At 52.2% G+C, this 12,852-nt stretch overlaps 1 protein-coding gene across 2 annotated transcripts in view; it reads left to right on the top strand.

Moving 5' to 3' along the window:
• UCHL3 (ubiquitin C-terminal hydrolase L3) overlaps nucleotides 1-12,852 on the top strand; it is a 397,999-nt gene that overhangs the window by 181,206 nt on the left and 203,941 nt on the right. For both annotated transcript variants that reach the window (XM_085622017.1, XM_085622018.1), the window contains exon 4: nucleotides 10,959-11,044. In XM_085622017.1, coding sequence (XP_085478143.1) covers nucleotides 10,959-11,044 — 86 coding nt within the window. The remainder of the gene's footprint in view (nucleotides 1-10,958; nucleotides 11,045-12,852) is intronic.

Genomic DNA, 12,852 nt, shown 5'->3' on the forward strand with positions numbered 1-12,852 from the left:
TCTCCCGGGGCATGGTAGGAGAGTACCCCCGAACCAGTCAGGGACCACCCCGCCAGAGAGGAGGAGGGAACCAGGGAGGGCCGAGAGAGTCCCAGCCTAGCCCCCCGAAGACACCACCTCCACCTTTCCCGGCGCCCCCTCCACCAGTAACCGGGCCCCCTGGGAAACGGGGACACCGGGTGACCGTCACATGTTTCCGCTGCCAGAAACCCGGGCACTACGCCAATGACCCAGAGTGCCCCATGGCCACCCAAGTCCCCCCGACGAGACAGATAGCCAACGTAGCCCTGGGGGAGGGGGTGGAGGAAGCCGAAGAGTGGGAACCCGCAGCGATGGCCCTAGTATCCCTGGGAGATAGGGAGATGATCCCTGGTAGCCTCCTCCCCTCCAACACCCAGAAGTATGGGCAGCTTGTCAAAATCAATGGCCACCAGGTAGAGGCCCTGCGAGACACCGGGGCCAGTATCACCGGTGTCCTCAGGCACCTAGTCCCCGAAGAGCAGATCCTCCCCAACGTCTTTTGCCCTGTAATATCCGCAGACAATAGAGAGAGCATGTGCCAGGTAGCCCTGGTGCCATTTGAGTGGGGAGGGGTGATAGGCAAACTCAAGGTGGCCGTAAGAACCTCCCAGCCGGTCGACTGCCTTTTAGGGAACGACCTAGAGAGTTCCCCATGGAAGCACGTAGAGCGTAAGGCCCACCTGGGAATGATGGGACTCCCCGAGTGGGTGTGCGCCACCACCCGATCTATGTCCGCCCGACTCACTCCCCAGAGGGAAGTCGAGAGCACCCCGATCGAAGAGATCAGAACAGTCCCCGCCGAGGGTCCTTCCGTCCCCCCATCAGAAGGGTCCGTCGCTAGCGATGAACCCACACCATCCGACCCTGACCCGGTCCCTGAGTTAGGCGATCTACCCGAGTTGGCCCAATGGCGCCACGAGGGCGGACCCACTCGGGAGGAGTTTTGCAGGGAGCAAGCCACTTGTCCTTCCCTGGTCGGGCTGCGGCGCCAAGCCGAGGGCCAAGCCGCAGGTGACCAGACCGGGACGCACCGAATCTATTGGGAGAATAGCATCCTGTACAGTGAGCAGAAGTCGGTGGAGCTGGGATCTGGACGGGTACTGGTGGTACCCCTCCGCTTCCGAGATTTCCTCCTGGGTTTAGCCCACGACGTCCCCCTCGCCGGTCACCTGGGATAGGACAAGACTTACAACCGTCTTGTGACCCATTTTTACTGGCCTAAGATGAGAGCAGCGGTAGAGGCCCATTGCAAGTCCTGCCCCACGTGCCAGGCTAGTGGAAAGAGTGGAGGGAAACTCAAGGCTCCCCTCCAACCCTTCCCGGTCGTCAGTACCCCCTTCGAACGAGTCGGGATCGACATTGTGGGACCACTGGACCCCCCCACCTCCCAAGGCCACGGTTTTATCTTGGTCCTAGTGGACCACGCCACCCGCTATCCGGAGGCTATCCCCCTGCGCACCATTACGGCCCCTGTGGTGGGCCGGGCCCTGATGGGGATCTTTTCCAGGGTGGGGTTTCCCCGCGAGGTCGTGAGCGATCGCGGCACTAATTTTATCTCAAGGTATATGACGTCCCTGTGGCAACAATGTGGGGTGTCCTATAAGTTCACCACCCCGTACCATCCCCAAGGAAACGGCCTAGTAGAAAGGTTTAATAGGACTTTGAAAGGGATGATCGCTGGCCTAGAAGAACCCCTCCGGCGGAAGTGGGACGTCCTGCTCCCTTGCCTATTGTTCGCGTATAGAGAGGTCCCCCAGAAGTCCCTAGGATTCAGCCCGTTTGAGTTACTCTATGGGCACCCCGTCCGAGGTCCCCTCAGTTTGGTAAAGGAAGAGTGGGAGGCGGCACCCCAGACCACCCCCCGAGATGTGTTCCAATACGTCTTGGCCCTCCGGAACCAGACCAGGAAGTTCCGAGAACTGGCCGAGGCCAACCTGGAGGCGAGTCAAGAAGAGATGAAACGCTGGTACGACCAGAATGCCACTCTGGTTGAGTTCCAGCCGGGCCAGCAGGTGTGGGTCATGGCCCCCGTGAAGCCTGGCGCCCTCCAGGACCGATGGACTGGGCCTTACAAGGTGGTTGAGCGAAAGAGTCCAGTTACGTACTTGGTGGACGTCCAGTCGCCCCGGGACCCCCTCCGGGTCCTGCATGTGAACCGACTCAAGCCTCACTTCGTGCGGACAGAACTGAGCCTCCTGCTGGCCACCGATGACGGGGCCGAAGATGAGTCGGATCCCCTCCCGGACCTCCTGTGTGTCAAGGAGCAGGATGGCTCCGTGGAGGGAGTGAACCTTTCCCCAGCCCTCACTGCCCAGCAACAAGCGGACTGCCGCCAGCTCCTAAGACAATTTGCCGACCTCTTCTCTCTGACCCCCCGGGTCACCAACTGGTGTGTTCATGACGTGGACACCGGGGACAGCCCGCCGGTGAGACACCGAGCCTACCGGGTTCCTGACCGGGTCCGGTCCTGCATTCAAGATGAAGTCTCGAAGATGCTGACCCTGGGGGTGATTGAGCCCTCTGACAGTCCCTGGGCCAGCCCCGTGGTCCTGGTCCCGAAGGCAGCGGCCCCCGGTGTCGCCCCCGAGCTCCGATTCTGCGTGGATTACCGGGGGCTCAATGACGTTACCCGAGCCGATGCCCACCCCATTCCACGAGCCGACGAACTCATTGACCGACTAGGGGCAGCCCGGTTCCTCAGCACATTCGACCTCACCTGCGGATACTGGCAGATTGCGCTCACCGAAGGGGCCAAGGAGCGGTCCGCTTTCTCCACCCCCGACGGGCACTACCGCTTCCGCGTGATGCCCTTCGGGATGAAAAATGCCCCGGCCACTTTCCAGCGACTGGCGAATAAGGTCCTGGCCGGGTTGGAACAGTTCAGCGCGGCATATCTAGACGATATCGCCGTCTTCAGTTCAGAGTGGAGTGAGCACCTCCAGCACCTCCGGAGGGTGCTAGCCGCCCTGCGCCAGGCCGGCCTCACAGTAAAAGCTAGCAAGTGCCAGATCGGGCAAGGCTCCGTAGTCTACCTGGGGCACCGGGTCGGGAGCGGCCAGGTAGCCCCTCTACAGCCAAAGATCGACGCCATCCTGGCCTGGGAACCACCCATCACCCAGACGGAGGTCCGAGCCTTCCTGGGACTCACAGGATACTACCGACGCTTCATTCGGGGATATGGCAGCCTGGTCGGCCCTCTCACCGAACTCACATCTAAAAAACAGCCAAAGAAGGTGCAGTGGACGGCTGCCTGCCAGGAGGCTTTCGATGCTCTAAAAAAGGCCATGTGCACTGCTCCCGTCCTCCAGGCTCCCGACTATGCCAAGGAGTTCCTAGTCCAGACCGATGCCTCCGAACATGGCATTGGGGCCGTCCTGTCCCAAGTGAATGACCAAGGCCTAGACCAGCCCGTCGCCTTCCTCAGTCGGCGGCTGCTGCCCCGAGAGCAGAGGTGGAGCACCATAGAGCGCGAAGCCTTTGCCGTGGTCTGGGCACTCAAAAAGCTACGACCCTACCTGTTCGGCACGCATTTCAGAGTCCAAACTGACCATCGGCCCTTGCGGTGGCTCATGCAGATGCGAGGGGAAAACCCCAAGCTACTGCGGTGGTCAATCTCCCTCCAGGGGATGGATTTCACCGTAGAACACCGCCCTGGTACGGACCACGCCAACGCTGATGGCCTCTCCCGGTTCTTCCGCCTCAGCGAAGAGAACCCCCCAAGATGATGGGCAGTTCTCTCCGGCTTTCAGCTGGGGGGGACGCGTGTTGGACCCGGCCTCGCAGAACGGCCCTCCGTGCACCCGCACCACCGAAACCTGGTACCTGCAGCCCCAACCACCCGGCCCAGCCGTTCCTTCCTACCAGAACACCCGCACCCGGCCCGGACATCCTCGTCCATGGCCTCTCTCCTTTCGGCCACCCCGGGCCCGCATGCCCACTTCATGCGTCAAGATGGCCGCCCGGCCCCAGCGCGACCCTGGCCTAGAGGCGCCACTCCGGCTGGAGGACATCACACTTCCAGGGGGATGAGAGAGGGAGGAGCAGTTTCTATCGCACCTCTGGACTCCCCTGGGACGATGGGTTTCGATCGGCCCTCCGGCCTCCCTGAGAGCTGGCTCCACGCCTGCTGGGTGTCTGGGACTCCTCCCGCCCCGGCCCTGAACGAGATCAAAAGACAATAGCAGGAAACCCCGACAAGCGACCCCCAGGTGACAAGACCCCTGCCTCCACCGACCCCGGACATCAAAGAGGGGTCGACCTATAACAAGGGGTGCTCTGGGTCGGTCCGGCAGATTCGACGCTGGAACAACGTAAGCCTGCTGAGTGACTCGCGGCTCCTGGAAGATCGTAACACCTCTGAACTTGTGCCTAAGCCTGCTGAGTGACTCGCGGCTCCTGGAAGATCGTAACACCTCTGAACTTGTGCCTAAGCCTGCTGAGTGACTCGCGGCTCCTGGAAGATCGTAACACCTCTGAACTTGTGCCTAAGCCTGCTGAGTGACTCGCGGCTCCTGGAAGATCGTAACACCTCCGACTTTGCGCCTAAGCCTGCTGAGTGACTCGCGGCTCCTGGAAGATCGTAACATCTCCGAACTTGTGCCTAAGCCTGCTGAGAGACTCGCGGCTCCTTGAAGATCGTACACCTCTGAACCTGTACCTGAGCCCGCTGAGTGACTCGCGGCTCCCCCAGACTCTCACGGTCCCGCCGGACCCCGACTACGACCCCGTATCCCCCGGCTCGAGGATTGTGAGCTGTGCGCCGGATACGTCCCTGCTTGAACTTTTGCCAAAGACTGTCCCGCTACCCCCCTACCTTTCCGAGACTCTTGAGCCTGTGCACACCTTGTACATATTTGCCGTGATAACCTACTTGATAAAGATTGTTTCTGAGAATAACCGGTGTGGTTACTCTGTGTCGTGTGGTGCCAGAAGTACGATCCTAGCTGCGAGATTCCTCCCCCTGGGGAGTCTCCCGCCAGTGCCCGGCTACGATACTTCGAGGGTGGGTCTCAGGGTAGTCAGGACCCCCTTCCGGGCTCCTCTGAGGTCACCGTCTAACAGGGTGGAATGTTATAATGACCGTAGAGCCCTCCGTAGTGATTTTTTAGGTCTCGCCTGACCCAGCGCATGCGCTGGTCTAGCGAGACTTTTTGTGAGGGCTCAAAATATGCTACTATGGCCAGCCTAGAACTACAGTGCATGTGCGCGGGCGCGCGCTTAGGAGCTAAGGCTGGCAAACCTCGTCATGCTCATTAAGCGCCCGCGATCACTTTCACTTTAACCCGCGATCACTTTCCCGGCGCCCCTTTGATGTTCTTGTTCAAAGAACATCAAACATCAAAGAACATGTTGTTGTGTTAATGCTTTGCTGCGCCCGTTTATCTTACAATGTGCTTTCTCTTTCCACAAACTCTATGTTTGTGTTCCTTTATTTTGAGATGCTTTTAGTATTACTGTTTTGTGACTTAAAGAACATTAAGGAAATGTTACTGTGAAACTGGACAACGTTCACAGTGTTTATTTCTGATCGCAGCGGCTGCTTCATGTCCGTTGCACCATTCAGGGAGTCCTTTAGTTGGCGCTTTCATGAGGACATGATGAGGAAGCTGGAAACTTTTGGCACATTCTCTTTAAAAGCACAGCATGTTGGCGACTGGTTAATCGATTAGACCTAGGTAGCGCTTTAGATCTCAAAGCACTATGGTGAGTGCAGCAGTTACAACTCATGAAATATGGGGTGCAACTCACAAGGAGGGGGCAGGTTTGAGTGCACATTGGCTGCAATCAAACTCTTAAGATGATGGGCTGTGTGTATCCATTATCAGCACTCAGTCTTCGCTAAGTGATCTTGTTTGTTTTGTTGTTGTGTTAATGCTTTGCTGTGCTCGTTTGACTTACAACTTGCTTTTTCTTTCCACAAACTCTGTTTGTGTTCCTTTATGTTGAGATGCTTTTAGTATTAGTCACAAACACAACCACAACCACACACACAACCACACACAACCACACACACCCACACACACCCACACCCACACCCCCACACACACCCACACACACCCCCACAACCACACACACCCAACCACACACCCAACCACACACCCAACCACACACCCAACCACACCCACAACCACACCCACACACCCACAACCATACACACAACCACAAACACACACACAACCACACCCAACTGCACACACCCAACTGCACACACACAACCACACCTACACAACCACACCTACACAACCACACCTACACAACCACACCTACACAACCAACCACAACCACATACCCACAACCACACAGCCACACACAACACACCCACAACCACACCCACAACCATACCCACAACCACACCCAACCACACCCACACACACACCCACACAACCCCACACCCACACCCAACCACACCCACAACCACACACCCACAACCACACACACAAACACACTACTGCACACACACAAACGCACAACTGCACACACACAACCACACACACACACACAAACACACATACACAACCACACACACACAACCACACACACAACCACACACACACACACAACCACACACACCCAACCACTCATACACACACACCCACAACCACACACACACAACCACAACTATACAGACAACCACACACACACAACCACACAACCACACACACACACACAACCACACAACCACACACACACACACACACACACAACCACACACAACCACACCCAACCACTCATATACACACACACACACACAACCACACACAAAACCACAACCATACAGACCACCAGACACACACAACCACACACACAACCACACATCCACACACACAACCAAACATCCACACACACAACCCCACACATCCACACCCACAACGCGTGTGCGCACTCCCCCCACCCCCCCACACACACACACCCCCACACACATCCCCCCCCACACACACCCACCACACACACCCCATACACCCCCCCCCCACACACACACACACACACACACACACACACAGCATTGGCATAGCCAATAGGTCTCGCCTTTGGGACCTTATAAGTGTTTAGCCACGCAACACTTGATGTGGTTGCACCAAGGATGTTGTGCTGTATAACTAAATACTTAGAAGGTCCCAAAAGCGACACCTATTTGCTATGCCAATGCTTGTCTAAACTTATTCCTTCACTCCTTAGCCAGGGTAAAGAAGGTCTAAGAACCAAGAGGATGGTGGTGAACACGGTCAATTATGCACCGTTCGCCCCTCCTCTCTGCAGATAAGTCAACATGTTTCATCTGGCTTTTTGTGTCTTCCCCGGCTTTCTTCAGGACTGATTGATCCTTGTCGTCCTGCCCTCCTTTCTACATAAACGGGTCTAGGACTAACCCTATACTCACGTATGGGTCTTGTATTCACACTTAGAATATGATCGAGTTTCACCGCAGTATGTGCTCGAAAGGGCATCAGAGCGAGGGCGGCCCCCTGTAGTTACACATTCGTCAAGGTGAGCCTGCCTCCGTCAGTGAATCACTCCGTGCGCCCTGAAGGTGGGCTGAAACATGTTGACTTATCTGCAGAGAAGAGGGGCTAACGGTGCATAATTGACAGTGTTCACCACCATCCTCTAGGTTGTTAGACCTTCTTAACCCTGGCCAGGGAGTCCAGGAATAAAATAGGTATTGGATATCCCTAAGCCAGTTTTAACATCATTTTCTGCACTTACTATTCACTTCATCCCTACTATTCTTTGTGTTTTTGTCCTCCCCCACCCTATTGCTCCACCCCATGCCTTGGTCTGCACAGGGGTGTGTTTAGCAGCCCAATGATGAAGCGTGCCACATTTGTGTGGGTGAGGGCAGTTTTTCAAACATGTTGCCTTTGCCTTACATAACTCTTTAAGCAATTCATTTGTTTCACTCCTACTTCTATTTGTGTGTTGAGTGAGGCTGATCTTTGAGGCAATGTGTAAAGCATTTGTATATACACACACACAGTAACGCAGAGAAAACACTACAAAAGTAGTCCACACCAGTTTAGAAAAATAGCCAATATTTATCTGAATAATTAAGAACAAAACTCCAACATACAACAGTAAGTTCAGTCCATAGAAATCTATGGATGCATTTCTTTTAGCACAAAGTACTTTGGATGTGTCAAAATTCAAAGACTAAACAGGCGCAGGGACGGTATGGTGCCGGAAAAGCAAAGCTATGTGTTGGTTCCTTACTCCTAGGGGAGGTGATGCGTCGGTTCCTTACTGCCAGGAGATGTGATGCGGTGGCTACTTACTGCTAGGTAGGGGAGGTAATGCGCCAGTTCCTTTCTGGAAAGGGGGGTGATGCATCGATCTCTGGACACTGCGGCCTTTGTTCCTTACTGTGGGCTGAAGTCGATACAGAGATGGCCCAGATAGAAGATGCATTGAAAATCCAGTTCTCTGTCGCTGTGACTCTGGGGATGCAGACACTACATCGATTTCACAGCCGCAAAGCAGGCAATGAGTCAATTCTCCAGCCGCGAAGCACGGACAGTGTAGGATTTGGAGCAGGTGCTACAGATGTCAGTGACGCTGCAGTGATTTTTCAGCCGTAAAGCAGGTGCTGCATTTATTCTTCAGCTGCACTGCTATGCTGCATCGAGAACATGGGCATTGAGAGTAGAGGCATGGATTTCTCACCATCTTGCACTTCCAAGGGCCCGCAAACTGGTTTTGACACCACAGGGCTTTCAGCAGAAGAGTCCAAGCACTGGTAGGTGAGCTTTTGATGGCCCTGAAACTTCTTAAAACGAGAGAAGCACGCACAAGCCTTAGGAGAACCTTGGAAGTAAGATTCAGAAAGCAAAGTCCAGTCCTTTCACTCCCAGGACAGAAGTGGCAGGCCAGCACAACAAAGCAACAGGCAGAGTGGCAGTCCCTCATACAGAATCCAGCTCTTCTTGCTGGCAGAATGTTCTTAGCCCAGAAGTGTTTTGCTTTTGGGGGTGTCAGAGGTCCAATACGTGTACTCCTTTTTGCCTTTGAAGTAGACAAACTTCAAAGGAAAATCTTTTTTAGTGCACAAGACCCTGCCCTTCCCTGACCTGGGGCTCCAGACACACTACCGCGGGGTGAAGACAGCTTTGTGGGAAGACAGGCACAGCCCTATTCAAGTGTCTGTGACAACTGCTCTCACCATTCTAGCTCAGGACGGCTCATCAGGATATGCAAGGCACTCCTCGGCTTCCTTTGTGTGACTGTCTAAAGTGAATGCCCAAGAGCACAACTGTCAGCCCACATAGACATTTATTCTAGAGCCAGGCAGAGGCACAGTATGGTTAACCAAGAAAATGGCAACTTTCTAAAAGCGACATTTTCAAACACACAATTTAAAAACCAACTTCACAAAAAAGATATATTTTTAAATTGTGAGTTCAGAGACCCCAAACTCCAAATCTCTATCAGCTCCCAATAGGAAATTACACTTAAAAGATATTTCAAGGCAATCCCTGTGCTATCGTATAGGAGAGATAGCCCTTACAACAGTTAGAAACAAAATTAGCAGTATTTCACTATTAGGACATGTAAAACACCACAGTACATATCCTTCCTTTTAAATAAACTGCACCCTGCCCATGGGCCTCCCTTGGGCCTACCTTAGGGGTGACTTTCATGTAGCAAAAGGGAAGGTTTGGGCCTGGCAAGTGGGTGCACTTGCCAGGTCGAAATGGCAGTTTAAAACTGCTCACACAGATACTGCAGTGGCAGGTCTGAGACATGTTTGCAGGGCTACTCGTGAGGGTGGCACAATCAGTGCTGCAGGCCCACTAGTAACATTTTATGTACAGGCCCTGGGCACACCTGGTGCACTTTAGTAGTGACTTACTAGTAAATCAGATATGCCAATCATGGATAAACCAATCACCAATATAATTTACTCAGGGAGCACTTGAACTTTAGCATTGGTCAGCAGTGGTAGGGTGCATAGAATACTCATACCAGCAAAAACATGTCAGAAATAATAGGAGGATGAAGGCAAAAAATTGGGGATAACCCTGCAAAAAGGGCCCGGTCCAACCCATGGGTGATACTTACCATCAGTGATAGGTAGAAGTTCCTGCTATTGGAGCTGTCACTGAAATAGGGTGTTAACATCACTGTCTCTTCTGTTGTGGTCTGTACCTGTCTCAGAACCTACTTCTGATTTGCCAATCCAGGCCCATTGTATTCTGTATGGAGCACACATCGAAGGAAGACTGTGTTCTGATGTGGAGCATGCATTGGCGCAGTGTTCTGTTTAGGCCGTCAGACAAAAAATGATGCTTATTTTCTTGATGAGAAATCAATTTTACAACTTTATTGGGCTGAGTGAATGGACCAATATTTCTTAAAATTTGCATTTTTTTTTGCTGTGGAATAGGACCATGTCTTCGAAAAAACCGAAATCTATTGTTGTAGCAATGGGGATTCGGTTGAATTATTGTCAGAAACCAGAAGGAAGAAGCCCAGTGGAATAATAGGATACATCGGGGTCATCTGGAGTGATTTAGGGGTCCTCAGGGAGAGAGAGCATTGCTTCCCACTGCAAATACTTAGAGGAATGATGCTCTCTGTGACTATATGCATACCACTTTGATTTTTCTGTGTACTTATTGTTTCTCAAAGAGCTCCGAAGCGGCCATAAGGCATTTTTTTCACTCTATGTACAACACATAAACAACCCTCCAGCCCTTTGTGTTTTCATTACTTTTTAATTTAGTGCAAAATGAAATTTAGAAACTCGTAATAATTAAATTCTTTCACCTGGCTATAATGTGAAAAAGCTGACGGGGATAAACCTTTTAATTTGATGTTATAACCCATGCACTTTTCAAAAGAACTTCTTTTACGTGTTTTGTTGCCTGCGACATGCCTCTGATTTATGCATCAAATAAGTAAACTGAAGTCTTTTTTTCATTTTCTTTGCTATATATAAATAGGACCGGACTCTGCCATGAAAAAGTTCCTCAGTCAGTCATCTAAAATGACTCCTGATGCAAGAGCAAAGTTCCTAGAGAAAGATGAAGTAAGTAAATTAAATGATGTGCTATTTGTCCTCACCTACATATGTAACAAACCTAGAGCTGTATGTTTTGGCGAAGTCATTTTTTTGGGGCAGGAATGCGGCAAAACAACACCCATTTTGGCCACCATCTATCTGTAGATAATAACAGCAAGAAGCATGTGAAAAGGAAATAACCCCAGTGTCTGCTCTGTGATCGTTTATAGGGCATAGTTAGATGCTTAGTTTCAATCTTGTTTGGTCGTTGAGACCCGTCTGCCTCCCAGCCAAGTACAGAGTCCACACTCATCCTCGCGAGTCAGAAAAAGCACAAACTGGGCAGTGGCGGCCGGCGCAGGTAAGAGCCGTAGGGCGGTAGGGCAGGGTGGGGGGGGAGGAGTCAGCGATGCAGTGAGTGCGAGGTAAGTGGTTTTATTTTTTAGGTCTCGCCTTGCTATCGCGTAAGCGATCGCAAAGCGAGACTATTGTAAGGGGCTCCCAAAAGTGCTCCGAAAAGCGGATTGCATGGCAAACACGCGCACAATCACGCGCTTCGTGCCGCCGTGCAATCCGTTTGGCATCGCACTTCAAAGGGTCCGCTCCCCCGCCTTGAATGCGCTCCCCCGCCAAGCGCGCGCACCACGCTCCGCCGGGCTTGTTTTTATTTTCTTTCATGCGCTTCTTCCCACTATGTGTTCCTTTCCCGCCCTCCCTAAGTTGTCTATGCTGCTTCCCCATCACCACTTTCCCTTACCGTTCTTGTTCGGGTGTAGCCTTCTGCTCGGGAAACCTTCTCTCCGCACCAACAAATAAACAGGTCGGATAGGCAACTACTTCAAAGGAATCGCCCGCTTCGAAACGAATTGAACACAACGTCTGGGCCATCCGGCTTGAAAACAAAATGCGGGTTGCCATGTTCTCCTCGTTAAGAACCTGTAGAATAAATACAGCAACTGCAGCATGAGGAACTTATTTATAGGTTTAACAATAAAAAACTATCAAAAAGGGGAAAATCTAGCACGCATTGCCGAAATACGCTCTCTCGTTCTTGCCGTCAAGCCTTGGGGTTGATACCCTTTAAGGAAATGTATAGTAAACCTTGGGCTGGTACCTATTAGAACATTTACTGTAACCTACTGGCAGAACATACACACAACACAATAATAGACGTGCTTTCAGAACAATTAGTTCGATTAATTCTACTTGGGTACGGACGTTTAGTTCTGCATAAAGACAAAAGAAAGACTTAAAACGTCAGACTTTTTTATTTAAACAAAAACTTTATTGAAAATATCTTGTCTGGTCAGAACCCTGGAAGAAAGACTCATGCGCACACTTTTTTAAATCGCAAAATCTGGGCTGTACAATAATCAGGAGGGTCCCTCGCACTCTGGCGATTAGCACTCAGCAGTCACCATGGACGTGCATTCAGAACGTGAGCTACCGCCGACCGATGCATCGTCACTTGTTTTTCATTGCTGAGCACGCATACAGCTCCGCCAGTGCATCTCAATCTTAGTCTGCAGGGCGCCCTGTCCTTCTATTACTGGGACATGAAAACAGCATTGCCAATGTATCTCAATCAAGGTCCACGACCCACCCTGCTCTTTCTTTCCTAGAATATGCAAATGGAGCTGACAGTGCATCTCAATCCTTATTTGCATGCCATAGGTCCGACATGCAATGGCTCTCCCAGGTCTCCTCAGTCAGAGCTCTGTGACTCTGCACGTCAAACCCATCTCTTAGTCCTTATAACAGCACCGGGACGCACGCACAGCTCTGCCAATGCACATCAATAGGGCAGTGGCGCAGCAAGGATGCATGGCATGGGC

The sequence above is a fragment of the Triturus cristatus genome, chromosome 8, assembly GCF_964204655.1.
Source record: "Triturus cristatus chromosome 8, aTriCri1.1, whole genome shotgun sequence".
In the NCBI taxonomy this organism is placed as follows: domain Eukaryota; kingdom Metazoa; phylum Chordata; class Amphibia; order Caudata; family Salamandridae; genus Triturus; species Triturus cristatus.